General features: G+C 38.1%; 2 protein-coding genes across 3 annotated transcripts; one reads left to right on the forward strand and one right to left on the reverse strand.

Annotated features, from left to right (window-relative positions):
* Positions 1-6,952: 6,952 nt before the first annotated feature.
* On the reverse strand, positions 6,953-8,793 carry LOC121948026. Its single transcript, XM_042493263.1, has 6 exons — positions 8,743-8,793; positions 8,298-8,621; positions 7,855-8,211; positions 7,619-7,750; positions 7,390-7,448; positions 6,953-7,279 (listed from the first exon to the last, which is right to left on the reverse strand). Exons 1-6 carry the CDS (start codon positions 8,783-8,785, stop codon positions 7,148-7,150), a joined length of 1,047 nt encoding a protein of 348 aa, XP_042349197.1. The 5' UTR covers positions 8,786-8,793; the 3' UTR covers positions 6,953-7,147.
* A 5,781-nt stretch (positions 8,794-14,574) lies between these two features.
* LOC121948028 lies at positions 14,575-17,401 on the forward strand. Of its 2 annotated transcripts, XM_042493266.1 has the most exons (5): positions 14,575-14,634; positions 14,757-15,101; positions 15,199-15,534; positions 16,321-16,414; positions 16,994-17,401. In XM_042493266.1, exons 1-4 carry the CDS (start codon positions 14,595-14,597, stop codon positions 16,410-16,412), a joined length of 813 nt encoding a protein of 270 aa, XP_042349200.1. In that variant the 5' UTR covers positions 14,575-14,594; the 3' UTR covers positions 16,413-16,414; positions 16,994-17,401. The 2 variants fall into 2 exon arrangements, with proteins under 2 accessions (XP_042349200.1, XP_042349199.1); XM_042493265.1 differs by having other exon boundaries at positions 16,321-17,401.
* The last annotated feature ends 1,354 nt before the right edge of the window (positions 17,402-18,755 follow it).

The raw sequence follows: 18,755 nt of genomic DNA on the forward strand, positions 1-18,755 counted from the left end.
GTCCTCTACACACACTACACTTCTTTAAAGAGAGCTGGTGAAAGACAGCAGCAGAGTGACTCTCTCACAGAATCGCAGGAACACTTTCACCTAGAGGTGATTTAGAGTTTCTGCATATTATCACCTGAGAGAAAGAAAGCCATCTGAACCTGAGAGAAAATCACTATAAAACATAAGCCAGTGATCAAGATAAAACAACCCTATGCCACCAGATTGTATGGCTGAAAACTGAGCACACAGTGCAGTCTAACACCTCAAAATCCGCCATCAAAAAAATCCCTAAAAACTAGAGTGAGGCCTTGATACCAACTTGAAAGATGCAAAGAGAAAGAAAATACAGACTGACATCTATCTATAGGGCCAAAGTCACTCTAACATTTGTTAGACCAGCACATTGTGGTTTGTGGCTTTCATCAGGTCCAGCATGTTGTTGACAACAAGCCAAAACACAATTTGTACTTTCACACATAAGCACACCCACCCAGATAAACAAGCAGTTACGCACACTGACAAACAAATGATGCATGGAAACTTTAGTATTGTTGTGGTCTGGCTTCAAACTAAGGTGTCAGTACAAACGGACTTCTCTGTTTTTCTCATACTCTTTTTTAACCCTCAGGGAGTTGTGCTTCACTGCTGTTTTAAAAATGGCAAGGTGAATAATGCTTTATAATTTATTGTCTTTTTAAAAAAACAAAAACAGGAGTAGCTAGAGGGCTTTCATCTCTCTCTCCTGCACTTTGGTGTTTTTGATCTGTAGTTACAGAGGGAGGAGGTGCTAAACATTCACAGGTTCCACTTCAGTCTTTTGTCGAGCAGGAGTTTAAACTGTGATCTTAAGTTTGCCTGAATATCGAGTATTACATGCTACAGTCTTTTCAAATGGCCATCACTTGGCACAGTGATGGACTTGAAGCTTGTCCAACTGATGGTGAATAAATCGACACATTTACATTAAAATTAAATCAAAATACCAAACAATTTGCATCTGCTATATGGTTTTAGATGCCTTTAGTTGCATTTCTAAGAATGAAAGCAAGACAGATGCAAGTTGTATTTAAAATTAACACAATAACAAGCAAGTTAATCAATAATTTCAGTCAGTGAAACTTAATTTTAGCCTTGTTTGTCTCTCCTCTCTCTGCACATCCTGTTGAGGCCCAAAGTCAGGTCTGTTCTGAGTAAGCAGTGTTGATGGTTGGTCAAAGGGCGGAGAAACGGCCCACCGCAGCCTGTGCCTGTTAGTGTAGCTGTTGCATGTGGCTTTGCTTGACATGCAGAAGATTTTTACAAAGTGCCGTGAGAGCAGAGAGATGGAGACTTTTATTGATTTTAGTAATTGCTCCCTGACATTTTAAGTATATCAGAATATCATCACATAATTTTGTCTAATATGGAAAAAGGAATTGTGTCCGGACAATAAAATACTCAGTATACAGTATATTTTGTTCGGCAGGCTTTGAGTAGTTTACATGGAGCAGTGGACAGACACACAGCAGTTCACTATTGAGTACCAATGACTGTCTGCTAGTTTCTCTCTCTCTCTCTCTCTCTCTCACACACACACACTCACTCACACACACACTCACTCACTCACTCACTCACTCTGTTTCTCTCTCACACTCTCACACACCCAAACACACACACCAAAAAACCATCGCTAACCCTAACCCAACAACAAATACAATACAACACAACACACTTACACACACACACACTCACTCACTTCTAACACACACTCACTTCTCTTTCTATCACTCACACTGTCTCTCTCTCAAACACTCACACACCCACACACACACACACACACACAGTATCTCAATGTGCACAAAGCAAAAATATCAAATGTAAAAGTTTTGACCTTTTGGTGGAGGACAGCATGGAGACCCATTTGCAGAAAAAGCAAGCTCATGTCAATCAGAAGAGCGAACTCTTGAAAGATAATTAGATGGATGACATGTGACAACGTGCGGCGGACCCTTTTTTACTTGTTCAACCCATATTTAAAAAGAAAAAGGAAGTTAACGCTGCAAGACTGCCAAAAACCTAAATGTAGATGTTAGGAGATTTCTAAATTACATGAGCTCTCACAGATAGGACTGGTGCCATGTGAAAAGAGCTTCAGACTATCCTATTTTGGGCTAACTTGTCAGAGTAAAAAAAGAGCCTTTAACACCTTCACACATTTACCTTTGAGTTTTCACATCTGTTGGTTTTCTATGTGGTTTTGGCCACAATTCCTGTCACCTTTCTCTTGTAACTGTGAATGAAACGTGTGGGCAACCACCTATGCTGCAGCTAAGTTTATTTCAACTGTCATCTCTGACTCTTATATCAAAACAAAGTAAATATCACACACAAAGCTTCAGGATGAGTTTAGCCTATTTTAGCACGAACTCAAGAAGCAAAACAGCAGGCCTACACTGAAAAAGGAAAATACAGCTTTCAGCAGCTCCAAAAGTGTCTCATTTGTCACATCTCATTAGTGAGTACAAAATTAGCCAATACTAAAAAAAAAAAAAATTAACTGAGATTTTTTCAGTGATCCAAAAGTGTGCAAAGTCACTGTGATAAAGGACTTCAGTCATTAACGTTAGTCATTAAATTAGCTCCAATGTAAAAGCCAACTGCTCATTAATCAGCAGTTTCTTTTCTCTACTTAAGGCACGCTGCAGAATTTTTTATAAAATGTACTTTACAACAACGCACTGTGCATTTCCTTGAATGGTTAGAAACATTGTTTTAGAAAAACCTTACTGTTTACTGCAGTGTTTGCTAGCAGTTGTCTTCTTGCATTGCTTTTATCAATACGTTACCTTCACAGACTGTTGACCAGTAAAATAATGTGAAACCGCCAGAAACGTTGCGTTTGTCAACTGCATGCAGATGTTTGTGCGTCCGTGTGCATGTGCTTGTAAAACACGACATACAAAAAAAACGATCGAAATTAAAACATTGCTTATATGCAGTGTGTCAAGAAAACAATTTTTGCTGTTGAAAGATTTCCAGCACTTGTTCTTAACTAACCTCAAAAAAGCTTATACAAAAAGTAACAATTGCATAAATTCAGTCACGAAGTGTGAATAAAGACACTGCTTTGAAGATACCAAACATGGACATTTCTTATAGAATGAAAATGGATCACATATTTGCTAAGTGTAGGGGGAAGGTCATTTTCCACAGATCAGCCAATCACTGCAATTTCTACTTTGTAAACCTTGATCACTGCGTGACTGATCCTTCATTTGGGTGGGCAGACATCGCGAGAGCAAGACAAAGGTGCTGTACCACAATGATCGGAGGACTGGCTGCTTTGATTCTTCTTAGTGCAATGTGTAAGTGCATTTCTTAGCTAGAGAGAGAAAAATTATGTCAGTGGCAAATTCTTTACCTTTAACTTTGTCGTCTTGTGTTGTATCTCTGTTACTGTCTCTTTTCCTCAGCTGTGATTCAAACTGCAGAGGTTCCTCATCAGATTTCTTTGACTGAAGTTGAACTTGGTGGGAATGTTACTTTGCAGTGTCCAGTTTCTGAGATGAAGGACAGATTATTTTATTTGTACAAACAGTCTCTTGGATACATGGTCCAAACTGTTGCGACTGTAGTTGGTGGAAAATTAACAGTAAATGAACAATTTAACAGCCCACGGTTCACAACAAAAAAAACTACTGATCAGTGTTTTCTTACCATCACAAATATCAGCAAAGAGGATGAAGCAACATACTTCTGTCACAATGGAGCGAAGTACTCACAAAGTTTCACCAATGGCATCTTCTTGGCTGTGAATGGTAAAATATTTTTTACTTTCAGTGTTTGAGCAACGTTTTCATGTCATACACATAATTTAGATCATATCTTTGATATCTTTTTTACTGAATCACACAGATCATAAAAAGCACATATCTTTCTTCGTGGAACAAAGTCCAGAGACTGAGTCGGTCCAGCTGGGCGACTCAGTGAATCTCCAGTGTTCACTTCAACTTTTCAGTAGCTATAACATATGGTAATACATAGGGATAGAAAGTAGAGAAATTAAACAAAAAAGTTATGTTAACCTCACTTTAAAGCAATCTATAAATTGGTTTATTACAGCCCAATGTTACAGAAACATCTGTCATTAACTCACAAAATGATCTATGTTTTTGCAGGATGATGAAGGAAAGGCAGCAAACTATGCAGCACTGCAATTCTCAGCAAGAAGAGTGAAAAGGGGAAAGATGAAGAGTGAACTTTCGTCACAGTGTGTCTACTCTGTTGTTAAAGCAGATTATCACAACCAGCACCATCCCTCCTGATAGACCAATCCAGTGAACGCTTGAGGCACATTTATTGTAGGGAGACGGCGGTAATGGCGATATGTTTACATCAGATACTTCACAACATTTGTGCACAGACAAAGCAAGCCTGTGAAAAGGTCTATACAGAGATTTTTTTCCCAACTGCCATCCAATAACCATAGGACACAGTTGTGTCATTTGTAAAATGCACTCAGCTAATTTTTGTGGGACATCATCTGATTTTAAGTTGCTTTGTTAATGAGTTGCTACAGTGTATGTATGTTCCTGTATTTCAGTAAGGGGACATCAGCGTCTAAATCTCTTTTTTTTTTTTGACATCAAAATATGGCATAAGATAATATTAATATTATACAGTACTGATATATCTATTACGTGTCAACACTGATCCTGTGGAAAATTGCACATTTACAATTTCTCCCACTTACATTAAAAATAATTTGAGTAATGTCTATGTTAACTCAAACTGAGTTTTTTTTTAAAATCATATTTCAGGAAATTAATAATAACCCAGATGAAAAAGAGCTTTAGCTGGAAAAAGTTGACGACTTTGTCAATGTTCTTTTTTAAGAATCTTTTTGCAGAGGTATTTTTTTGCCTACTGCCTTTAGCCATGGTAAAGACATGATAGGAAATGACAGGGGCCGAAACAGGACATAACATGCAACAAAGCTGGACACAAACTTTGAATGTTGCCGTTTGTGGTTGGCATCCCAAACCCGACCCTAAACCATCAGAGCACCCTGCCATGGTGTAAAGTAACTTTTAATTGTGCAAATTTACATAAGAGACACGAAAAGTATCACTGTGACACAAGCACTATCTGTAAAGAATGATTAAAAGAAAGGTTGAAACTAAAAACAAGTGTGTCTGTATTTTTCAAAATAAATCCAACATACATTTATTTTATTTAGTTTCTTTTGAAAATCAGGAAGATGGTTTGAGCTGTTGCTGTTCAACAATTACATCCTGTCCAGGTAGAGACTGCATTTTTTTCATGTGCCTGCATAGGTTTCCTCTCAGGCATTCAGTTTCGGCTAATTGGAGAACTTTTTCTAGGTGTGAACATGAGTTTGGGTAGTTTTCCATTTGTGTTCACCCTGGACAGATCCTCCAGGCCTCTCACGCATTGTGAGCTGGGATAGGCAGCCCTCCGCAAACCTGCAGAGGATAAAGGTCTAGACTTCAGGCATTTTATGTTTGCAGACAGCTGAGGTCAGCTTTCCGCTAGTAAAACTGAAACTAATAAGACTGCGCTGGATTTGGAGTGAATGTCTGTCAAATATTTATATAATATAAAAACTAACTCAACTGTGCAGTATCTGTGGCTGATCTGACTGCAGTCTTTTGTACTGGGCTCAAGTGTTGGACATAATATGTTTTTTAGTTGAGGGAGGTGCAGTCAGCGTGCTTGCTATGTGTACATTTTGTGTGTTCACAAAAATAGGTTACATGCAGTCCTTTGCATAAGGGTCTGCGTAGACCCTTATGGACACGCAGAAGCAGAGACTATGTATTGGCCTTAAGTCTGTATAATGGATATAGAATTTCAATCATGCGCTCAGTTCATTTCAACATGTCTACTCAAGTCTAGTTTTAATTGTATGGACAAAAAAAAATATTTAAAGTAATATATAATATTTGCATCATTACCTAAAAGCCACATATAACAAAACCTTTTGCTCCAAACAGACTACCATTATATCATAGAGTACCAACTCATGACCAACACACCTTTAGCCATGCTAATTCATCCCAAAAGATGAGGTCACAGAGACCGTGACCTTTGATCATCAAATTTTATTCAGATCACTGTTGAATCCATTGAATGTTGAACGTTTGTGCAAAATTTAAAGAAATTACCTCAGCATGTTCTTGAGGTATAGCTTTCACGAAACTAAGACAAATGCAAGGTCACACTGAACTTAACGCAACCTTTGACCACCTAAGTCTCAGTCGAAATCTCAAAATCTCAGTAGGAGGTTTCAGTTTGCTGGTGTTGTGTCAAAGTCTGTTCCCCGGATGATATTGGCTTTTATATTAGTGTTACCTAATCTAACAGCCCTGCACACATTTGAATCTCAGGTTTTAGGGAGATGCACAGAAATCTGGCCTATAGGAGTGTGTTGCATAGATAGAAGTCAGTAATAGTCAGGAAATTTTATGGGACATAAACAGAAGAAAATCACATTTTTGAGTGGAGGGAGACTTGTGATGTAATGGAGAAAACATGATAAAGTGCCCTCCAGGGTGTTTTGCAACACTCTACAGCTAGTGCACTTGTTTTTTATTCTGACACATAGTGTACTTTATGTAAATGAAAAAAAAGAAAAATTCATTAAAGATGTAGAAATTTGTTTAACAAATGAAACAACACACGTACACATTTTGAACAGCAGTGATGTAAAGCTAAGGGACCTGGGAGAAAGTTCACCACCTTACATGGCAAAACTGTGAAAAGAGACAGAGAACTCACTCGTCTCTTGGCCGATCCAAAAAGCCAGCTTAGGTAGACGCATCATAAGCCTTGTTTAAAAACTGAATAATAAACTTCACGAAACCTGAAAATAAATTTAATAGATATGGAATACACAATGCTATAGGCTATCACCAAATCACCAAAAGCTTAGCTATTTAATGCAAGGATTTTTGCATCATAAAAATTCAAAACATTTTTATTCAATCTTTGCATGAAACATCTTTTAGTTTATCCAAAATACTTTTGTTACATTATGTGGAATATTATGTCTTGAAATGCAATTGCTAGTGCTGCAAAAGCAATATATTCCCCAAACAGTGTGTCATATACAAATTATATGAGCTTCGATTAGCACATTTATTCTTCATTTAGATCATTCATACACTGCAAAAGACCTGACATCAGTGTAAGTTGTCTCTTCCATTCTTTGACTTCTTCTCTCTGTTTTACCGACTTTCCTCCTTGTAAAGTTTGGTGTACAATAAACCAAAGAGTCCTCATTTCTCTGTGGAAATAAAGTGAAAAATTAAAACTGAGGCCAAATTTTAATCCATGCAAATAAACACAGATGAATACAACTGATGTGTTTTTCAGCTACATCTTTAAATACCTCACCTGCTGACTTTGCTGATTTCCATAATTGGTTACAGCATTTGACTGAAGAGTGGCAGCAGCTGTATTTTAAAACATGAGATAGTAAAAAAAAATATGTATATGTAAATAACTTGAACTTAAATTAATGATAAAGTAGGCTAACTTAAACACAGCACAAATGTGAATTGAGTTATATAAGCTTTTGGAAAACAAGAGTTCAATAGATGAATGTATAAGTAGCATCTCTTACCGTTGCAACAATTGCAGGATTTTTTCGTGATGGCATAAAGAAGGACGGCTATAACAATTAGACTTATAACCACAGCAACACACACCAGAAAAAAAACTGTGTTGTTGTCCTGTGAATCACAGGTGCTGACATCTGAAACATTAATGAATCAATGATGTTAAGAAATAGTAATAGATACTTAACATTAAAGGATAAGATAATAATTTAACAATTACTTAGAAATATGGTGCAGTTACCATGAATATCCAGTTTTGATCCGTTTCCAAATAATATCTCCCCACATGTGGCCACAGCACAGTAATAAGTCCCAGAGTCAGAGGAGCTGACGTTCTTTGAGAAGCTGTAGACACATTTCTGTGCAGATGGATCTTCAGGACTCTTCTCACATTCATCACTATTGTTTCTTTGAGCATAAATTAAACTGGGATGAGATTCATCAGATCTGGCTCTGAACCAGATCACGCTGTGTTCCTCTGGACATGTTTTCTTCTCAGAGTCAGAGAGGACTGAACACTGCAGAGTCACTGAGTCTCCTGGACGGACTGGATCAGATGAAATGTTTTGAATGACAGCAGTGATTTCAGGTTCTGGTCCTGGGAGTGAAAAGAAATAATATGTAAAATTGCTGTTGTAAATGATGCACAATTCTTTAAATCTGTTGCTGTTTTGCTTTACTTACCTTTGATTCTCAGAAATACTCCATTCAAAAATGTCATTTTGCTTTGTGTTACTTTTATACAGTAGTAGACGGCAGTATCGCTTGATTGTGCTTCAGTTATATGCAGAACAAATGCTCCAGGCTCTTGTTTGACCTTCATGTGACGATTCTTCTTAACAATGTCAATGTCACTGGCTATCATTCCTCCAATAACTTCAGGAAAAGTTCCAGAAACCAGCCTGATCCAAAATAAGCTTGCTAGAACTTTCTCGCGGGTGCATGTTAGAGTCACATTTTGTCCAACACCAACAGTCTTTGTCTCAAAGATGTGATCGTCTGTGCATCCTAAAATTAAAAACACAGATCAATAACAGATACATTCATATTCCTTATCTGTATCACTATTTGAAGATGCCAAAATGTGTTTTAAATACATATGTCGAATAAATTAAAATGTAATACTTACGTCCAATTTTGAGTACGAGGAGTATATAAAATATGATCAGCATTTTCTCTCCTCGACAGGCTGCAGTTCAATTAAATCGTATCAGAAGATGATTTGCTTTAATGTAGCCACATCAGTGGGAGGGAACAATTTCAGAGCTATTTGATTGGCCTCTCGTTATGTTGGCTCTTTACTGTACCACCACAGTGGAAATATTTCAACCAAAACTTTCCGACATAACATATAACAACTTTAGCACCACGCTTTTACCTTCTCATATTTGGCTCTCTGGGGGAGAAGCTCACAGTGGGACGTTTACAGTAAACGTGTTGTTTACAACGTTTCTCCTATGAAGAAAATCAACTGTAGCAAAGGTGAATTTCTCATGGGCCTGACCTCATTTTAAGTTGAAGTGAAATTATTTCCCACACTCAACATGACTGCAATTCATGACTAAAATAAACGTAATTCCTGGGAGTGATTCAAAACTGTCATTATTGGTAATGGACCAATATCTGTTCACAATAACTTCTGGGTAGCGACCCTTCAAGCTGTTGCCTCAAATGGTTAGTTTTTAGTCACCTTAAAAAGGTCTGCCTGGGGGGAAAATAAATTAAGAAAAAAAAAAAAAATCAATAAATCAGCTTTAGTGTAAGCGATATTAAGACATTTTCACCACACTTCCTTGCCATCAGATAGCCTTCTCCGAGGACAAAGTGAAGCCATTATTTCAAAGCCACCAGACTCTATTTACAAAAACACTAATTTTACTCACAGAACATGAGAGTTGCTGGTCAACTGCTGCCTCCATCAGTTAGAGTGGAAGGTAAAACAGGGAAAATATTTCAAACACAGCGTATACTTAAACTGATACTAACTGTATAAGGTGGCTAAAGCATGTTTTGCTTTCCCCCCCTCGCATTAGATTTCATGTCAGTAGATTTGGTAAATTAAAAAAACTAGCAAAGCAATACAGTACAGATAATGAGCAAAGCAGCAACTTGAGATAGGTCAGAGTACCAAGTGTCATTACATATGTACATACATACACCACAAAACAATCCAAACCAATTACAAGAGAATCCATTTACCACGTTTATGTTGTCAAGTTTGAAACAGTCTATTAACCTTTTTTACAGTTAAGAGATATAACATTCATAAATCAAAGATTGGGTGACTGTCTTTTAGTCTTAAATCTTAAACTTGATTCCTAGTCCTGTGTTAAGGGGTTAACATGCAGCTCCTCAAAAATGTAATTTTACATCAGAGCTATGATGGCAACAGAGATACATCATGTACCACAATTCGGTTCAGGTTCGTTTGAACTGCAGAGTTTCCAGTGCTGGTCCAATTAACCGCTTCGACAAAACTGAGGAAGTTAAAGAAACTTTTTACAAATTTTTATCCACACACATTTATCCAAGCCGTTACACCACAAACCTGGTGCTCAGTTTGGTTGAGAGCAGGTGAAATACAACTTACTCCAGGGATCCAGGTGTGTGCGCAGCCAAATGTCACCGCACACATTTGCTAAGGGGAATCTGATTTAAGTACAACACGACCTGATCATGTAATACAGGTGATACAGTGGTGCTATGAGTGGGTAAAATCCAACTGCAATCCAAAACCTAGCCAAAAATCCAGCCGCATGAAGTAACATCTAAAAGACACTGCAAACCACGTCCAGAGCATTGATATAGCATCAAATAACTGTGTGCTATGTAAACACAGAGTGGAGTAATGACGTCCTGAGCAGAGAATAAAGTCACGCTCAGCTGATAATGACGTCCTACCCATGGTGAGGCTGACGCTCACCCATTGATTCAGCCCAAGGCCAGACTCTGAATCACAGATTTACTCTGAATGTTGCTCCTTTAACAGGCTCTTGTCTGGTTTTTGTGGTCTTTCACATTTGCTCTCTGTGCAATGAGACTTTTCAGCACTGCTACAAACCACCTGCTCCCATTTTATCACTGCCATCTGTTGGTGAAAACCAGATGACTTAAACGGCAGATTAAATTCACAACAAACCTTTTATTTTACTGGCTCTTTTTGAGACTTGGTACAATTCTGCCAATTTAAAATCCATCTATGTATATAGAGAGTTTGGATGGTGCTAATGAATTTGTGTGAATTGATTAAAATAAGAGATTGTCTCACTGAATCAAAGAGGAATTCAGAGGTGCATTTTTTAAAAATAACCCAGGACAAATTAAAACGCTCCACATCAACAGTGATGACCGCGCCCACACTGTCGGTCTGTCATCTGTAGTGAAACTCATCAGCAGGAAGAGCACAGCAGACACCACACCACACACTAAGTTTACAGTAAGTTTCAGATTGAGGTGACATTTATGCTTTTTGGACAGAAAAGATTGTCATAATTCCACAAATAAATAACTTTAGACCCTCGTATTGTGAGGCAACATCACCCAACAACGTCATTAGAAACAGCTTTAAAAATTATTATTTCTAGTTTGTTTGTTTAAATTTGCAATTTATAAAAAAACCAAGGGGCATGGCATGGTGCAATAGGATGTCCATCACTTGTGAGTTGGATAAAATAACAGGAACACCTCAAAATTTAAGGCAACCCAGTACCACAACACCTTAAACTCATCAAAAGGTCAAAAAATGCAGAGGTGTTCCTTAACACTGTCTTGTGCCCATCCTCGTATGCAAAATACTAAACACGGGGGTGATCACACGGGGCAAGAAACAACTGTAACATTCAAGTTTTTTAAAGAAAATGAATACATTTGTGTGCTGCTCAGTATTTCCTGGTGAATGTATGTTCACAGACACACGTTAACAATCACCTCTGACAAACAAATGACATGCGGAAAGTTAAGCACGGCTGTGGTTGGGCTGCTAAAATAAGGTGTGATTTCAAAGCCCCCATTCTCACTGTTGCTCTCTTTGGACGAGAGATTATGAAGTCAGCAAAAAACAAGCAACAAGACTGCAGGAGGGTTATATAAACCCACAGCTGGTCAGTGATACTGTATTTAAGTGATACATTGCCAGTGAGCGAGTGTTTTCAGTGTTTTTTTTGTTTGGTGGTTGTTATTATGAGACAAGGGAGTACTACACATTCACTGGTCCAACACAGATCTTTGGAAAGATTCTGCATACCCACATTTTAATGCTATAAAACCAATATCTCTTACTCTACATCATTTATTCATGCCACAAAGATCCCCAAATATATAATGAGTCATCGTAGAATGACTGTCATGATCTCTTTGGGCTTTAAATTTTCATCTGATTAAAACATGTAGTCAAAAAAAGAAAAAACACAAGAAGAGGTGACTAAATTGCTATATATATTCTCAGAGGCACATGATGTCCCTGCAGGGCAGAGACAAACATTACAACATATTATCACTGTATGTGGTGAACGGTGCACAGTGCATACAGCAGACCTATATTCTGTTAGGATAAAACAAGTATGTTTAAGGGATATAAAAATCCACTTGAAAACCTGCACCTCTGTGCATTGGTGGAATTAGTAATAAGTGTACTGGTTAAACTAAAAATAGGTTTCTGGTGCCTCTTGTAGCTCGTCGCTTATTTTCACTCTAACCTCAGTACATATCCTGTTGAAGCCCACAGGCAGGTCTCTTCTGAGTAAACAGCTTCAGGGGTTGGTCAAAGACAGGGAAATGGGCTGCCATAGCTGTTGTCTGTAGTTAAAACAAGGCTTAAGTTTGGTTGGTGCAACTGATGTAAAGTTTGTTCTAAGGACTGATCTTAACAAAGACCAACTTGCAACTAGGACCAGGTTTAGTTTAGACCAGTTGGTGCAACCCACTCCTGCTTGCTACTTATAAAGCCCTGAACTCACCCGAGTGCTCTGTTACTGTGCTGTGCTGAGTAACAAACCCCAAAACATTTCAAACAAAGAAAGTAAGAGGGGAATTTGAAAATACAGACAGAGGGCAGAGTCTCTGTACCAGGTGTGTAGGAGACCTACAGTAGTCAATGCAGAAATGCAAACTGTCCTATCTAGAGTCAGTGTTTGGTTTGTCCCTTCTGAGCTGCTGTCCAACGTGTTCTTACCTCACAGGACATCCTGTTAAAGCCCGCAGTCAGGTCTCTTCTGAGAAAACATCTTGGTGGTTGGTCAAAGGCAGGGAAATGGGCAGCCACAGCTTTTGTCTGTCGGCATAGTTTCTGCATGTGGCTTTGAGTGTTGTCTTCAATAAGTGCAAGTTGCCTTTTTATGAGTGCTTAAAGGCAAGAAGAGAAACAAAGTAAATTCTAGTTAATCTCATCTGAAACAATACTTTTCAAACCATCAAGAAAGTAAGACTGGGTGCTTGAAAGGGCGCTGTGGAGGATTTAGCATAATTTAGCAATAAGGTTACAGATAGGAACCTACTGAATACTTCTCTGCTCACCCCTTACCACTTACAGCTATCTATGGTGGCCTTCAGGTAACATAAAAACTTGAAAGGCCCTCTGTAGAGCCAGTGTTTTGTTTGTCCATTCTGGGCTACTGTAGAAACAGGTGAAACATGGCCAACACTATGGCAGACAAGCGCTTGCGATATAGACATCAATGTTTCATTTTAGGCTTGGGCGGTATTTTTCATACCTTCCTGGAATTTCACGGGGTTATAAAGTATGACGGTATTTGCGTGCAGCCCTTACCTGCACCTGCCTAAATACCCTGGTACACCGTAATATCGCCCAATTCTGAGGTAATGAAAACACAGTGATTCTTAGTTTCAGGTGATAATACACTAACGGAAACATAGAAATAGAGATCATCTTTTGATGGGATCATTCCAGCTGCAAAACAACAATGTTATTTTGATGTCAGCTACACGGCTGTTAAGTTTTGTGACTGCATTTTGCACATTCATTAACTATCATATTGACAAATATCTCGAATGACAACCTGACACCGAAACATCTGGCAAAATAAACAAAACTGTTGCTGTGGTAATTCCTGCTCCAGTAGGTACCACCAGGACCACATTTCAGACATACAAACTCATGAGGAGAAAATAATATCAGCCTCTCTTTCAGGAGCGTCTTAATTGCATATTAGCAGGCCCACATTAAATATGCTCCTGAAGACATCCGACTACACCTCTGCATTTGTATATATATTTTTTTTGCAGCAAAAACATTCAGCTAAAGTCTGCAGAACCCTGAAAACTGTCAAAAACAAACAAACTAACAAACAAAAAACACCTGCAGATTCCATAACAGGCTGTTAACAAACTTGAGTGACCCATGTGACTCATTGTTGATGTTACTTGTGCAGCAAAAGACAGACAATCTGAGGTTAAGTAATCAAACTTGAATGGTCATTGTCGTAGTGACAAAAGTGCTTTGGAAACATCGGTAACACTTCATGGGGGCACAAAGATGGCTGATTCATAAGAGACAAATGGTTAATCCAGGAACACTGCTGACCATTCTGGTGTGCTTAGCATGATTGCATTGTGCTTTTCTTGCTTTTGGGATTTTTAACTTAATGACCCTGATGCACAATTAATTTCATTAGTTTGAGAAATTATGTAAATCATATTGCCCATAATGGTCTACTCGTATGTATTATAGTCATTCTAAATCTTAAATTTAAACAGTTCATCATTATGATTATGGTTTATGATCATTAGTCGTTTTGGTGCCCTCCTCAGCACGTGATGCCCCACACACAGAAGCTTTAATGACACATGTACATCCAAGAGTTTCTGAAAACGGATCATAAATCTTCTAAATTTAGGAGGAAGTGCATTCACTGTGTTTCAGCCAATGAGCACAATTTCCACTGTGTAGACTGTGATGATCTTGTGACTTAACCCTCCTTTGGGTAGGAGGACATCAGTTGTGCAATAGAGGGGTGTTGCACTACAATGATCGGAGGACTGGCAGCTTTGATTCTTAGTACAATGTGTAAGTGCAACTTAAAGAAGTTGATTGTTTATTTTTAACTGTTAAAGTTTTCTTAAAGAAAAGTCAAAGTAAAGATATTTCTTTGTGTTTTGTGGTCTAAATTTGATTTCTCTTTTCCTCAGCTGTGATTCAAACTGCAGAGGTTCCTCATTACATCTCTTTGATTGAGGTTGAACTTGGTGGGAATGTTACTTTGCAGTGTCCGGTTTCTGAGAGGGAGGACAGATTATTTCACTGGTACAAACAGTCTCTTGGACGGATGGTCCAAACAGTTGCCACAGGAATTTTTACTCAACAAAAACTTAGCGCAGAATTTACCAACCCACGTTTTAATGTCACAGAGGGAAAGGCTCAGTATTTTCTTATCATCACAAATATCAGCAAAGAGGACGAAGCAACGTACTTCTGTCAAAAGGGAACGGCATATTCACAGAGTTTCGTCAGTGGCGTCTTCTTGGCTGTTAACGGTAAACCATCTTTTACTCTTAATATTTGTGCCAAATTTTTATGTTATACAAGTCATTTACATAATTTCTTTTGATGTCTTTTTTTCACTGAATGCAGATCATACACAGCTGAAATCTCACTACTTGAAACAAAGTCCAGAGACTGAGTCGGTCCAGCTGGGCGATTCAGTGAATCTCCAGTGTTCACTTCTCTCCAAGAACGAAGAAAACACAGATGAGTGTCCAGGTGAACACAGAGTATACTGGTTCAGATCTGGATCAGGAGGAACGCATCCAAGCATCATTTACACTCACAGCGAGGAACGAGAGGAAAGAAGTTGTTTCTACAGTCTGACCAAAACAATACAGAGCTCCTCTGATACTGGGACTTACTACTGTGCTGTGGTCACATGTGGAGAGATCCTGTTTGGTGAAGGAACCAAAGTGGAAACAAGTACGTGTTTATGGCTGTATTAAATTAATTGTGATTTACATATTGTATTTTTATAACTGGTTTTAAATCATCTACGAGTCATTTAAAGATCCTATTAGACTGTTACAGACCGGTTACAGTTCTTGAGTTATAACAACTTGGTACTCACCGTAGTCACTTCTGAGATATCAAACATGAGCAGTGAGACGATCCAGCAGGCTGTGCACAAACCACAAGGTTGGTCAGACTTATCTGGAAGATAAAAAAGATGTTCATGATAAATAGATTTATCAAACATCAACTGATTGCTTAATGAAGAATTACAAGAAGCATCACAGGTGCACTCACATTCTGTGACATTTAACCTTGTCTGACAGCTCATTTTTTATAGGCCATTAAATCTATCTTTAGTGATGTTTCCATGTTCAGATATCACAATGAACAAAAACTATAAATATAATATGAAAATATTTCTTTAGAAATTCTATTTGTCAATCTAAATGAAAGGTGCACACCATTTAGACTTCAAAATGCAGGTGCTGATTTCATTACTTACCAAATTAAAGAAAAACTTATTTTAACTTCCTGGCTCTAATTTCTTAATTCTCATGATTTTTGTAAGCCATACTATTTCATAACACTCTGACACTGAGTATTTGGAATGCTTTAAATGAAATTGCCATAATTTTAAAAAATGTCCAAATAAATAATACATAGAATTTGATAAACTAAAGAAAATCTCTTGCAGAATTAAAGTTATGATGACTAGAGAGTTAAATAAACTAAATACATTTTCCTTAATTTCAGGACAACATTGGGACCCAGTTGTCAGCATCCTCAGCATACTGTTGGCTCTGTGTGTGATTGTGATTGCCATCCTCATTTTCTCAAGAAACTGAGGGTAAGTTTTAGCGACACTGCAAAGACGGAGTACATAATGTGTGATTTTTTTGTTTTTATTTATTAAAACATCCAAGACAAGGATCCAGGACAGCACAGAAAGCCTCACTGTTACCAAAACATCGGCTCATCAGCTTCATTCTATGCTTGGTTATGACATCGAAAGCACCCTTTGGCATTTCTATGTGATGCACAGCTGTCCTCTGAGGAAAACATGATGTAACACATCAACAAATACATAATATTTTGGATGTAAATATGTCATGAAAGTTCCATCCATTGTCCAGTACGGGACCTAAGGTATGTAATGTTAAAACAACACAGACTTTTAGGACATAAACAGCTGTCGGGTGAAAGTCTGTGTTTGTTTGACCCATCCATCTGCTTTGAACATAAAATATTGCAAAGGATGAGTTTGCACCGTAATTATCTGAAACCCGTGTGCATCTTATAGACACGCCAAAGCGTGCTTTCAGGGCTGCGGAGCAAAAAAAAAAACAACAACAGACAGTCGTCAGTATTTGACAACCTAGGAATGAGAATGGGTCGCTAAAATGTCAATTAAAAAAATGTTCTTTAGGACAGTGACAGAGCCATGGAACTGGATTTCTCTACAATGGAAAGCAAAAAGATGGAAAAAAGAGACAATACCAGCAATGGTAACCACAGACTTCTGTTGGGGTGCAATCCCCTGACTGTCAAGAAAAGGAGTTCAGTTCCTTCTAATGTAAAAACACTCAACATCTCAACATGTTTTGCATGGACAAAGTGTGGTTATGATGTCAAACTTAAAAGAGCATAGTTTTGCATTGTTTAACTCCATTTACAATTGGCATTATGGATGTGCATGTACATATTTAACCCCACATTTTTCCCCAGATTGGAAAATTGCAATTGTTTATGGGCAGTAATGAATAAAATGTATAAAACGGTACAAATGTATTATATGTGTAAATGTTTAATGTACAAGGGTTTAATAAAAAGAGAATAATGCCATAATTCTTCTGTCACTTATAAAATAAAGGGTGTAGATAAATGAGGAACTTTTGATTTGAATATCACATTCAAGACTTTTTATAATTTGTGGTCTGATGGATGAGCGCTGATCAGAGTTGAGCAATTGGATTAGCAGAGCAGCTGCTGCAGAGGGAAGTTAAAGCAAACTTTCCTCTGCTGCTGTAACATAGGTTAGACCCAGCACTGGACCACAGTGTGCACAGTTTCCATGGGAATGCAGCCCCTTTCAACTAAAGCAGGATGGATAAATGATGTACATAACTAAAACTATATGAATTAAACTGCTCAGTTACGCTACACTTGGCGCTCTGCTGCTCCGTCTGTGTCCAGAGTACGCTCTGCCGCTCCGTCTGTGTCCAGAGTACGCTCTGCCGCAGCACTGGAATGTTTGGGAAACCCTAAGTGAACTTGAGGTGTGTTAATGTGTATTTCTGAAACTTTGCAGAGAGTCAGGTTAGCAGTTTCCCACAGTTTCCACTCTTTTGCTAAGCTAGGATTTTTGAGTACTTGCTCCAGCTCCATATTTAGGACACAGATATAATGACTTTCTCATGTAGCTCTTGGAAGACAACAAGCAAAATGTCTAACAGATAAAGCTACTTAAATACAGATCATAACTGAACCTTGTACCATGTAAGTGCAGACTTTGTTTTCTATGACATAAAGAGAGGAGTGTGTTGGTTAACAACTTGACTAATTGCAATCTTTATTATCAATTTTAAGACACTGTAGGCTCCCAAAGATCAGGGCTAAATAGAAAATAAAAATGGGTGGTATATAAAATGATATGATTATGCAAGAACATACTACGCAGTAAACTACAACAATCAGGTCCACTGGTTAAACTAGAATAAGCCTCTTGTAGCTCTTCCTTCTTGCACCCCTACCCTCACTGCACATCCTGTTGAAGCCTGTAGTCAGGTCTCTTCTGAACAAACAGCCTTGGTGGTCGGACAAAGGCAGAGCAAAAAGCCCGCCACAGCTTTTGTCTACCAGCGTAGCTTCTGCATGTGGCTTTGTGTGTCGCTTTCAAGACACACATGCAGATTGCCTTTACTGGGTGATTTGAAACAAGAAAGAGAAAGCAGTCATCCCCTGTCATACTCATATGGCTCAACATTTGTTTTCCCCTTTTAATACTGTAAGAGGCTGGCCTTTATGTTTCTCTACTACATCACTGCACTGTTAAATTTCTAGAGGATAAATTCTCATTGTTAGTACATAGCATGATGTAAAAACCAACAATTCCTTCAGAGAGCTAAACTAATCTATAATCTGTAGTGCTCCAGGCAGCTTTTTCACAGACAAAATGTGCTGGGTGTAAT

This window comes from Plectropomus leopardus, chromosome 9 (genome assembly GCF_008729295.1).
Source record: "Plectropomus leopardus isolate mb chromosome 9, YSFRI_Pleo_2.0, whole genome shotgun sequence".
NCBI classification, from domain to species: domain Eukaryota; kingdom Metazoa; phylum Chordata; class Actinopteri; order Perciformes; family Serranidae; genus Plectropomus; species Plectropomus leopardus.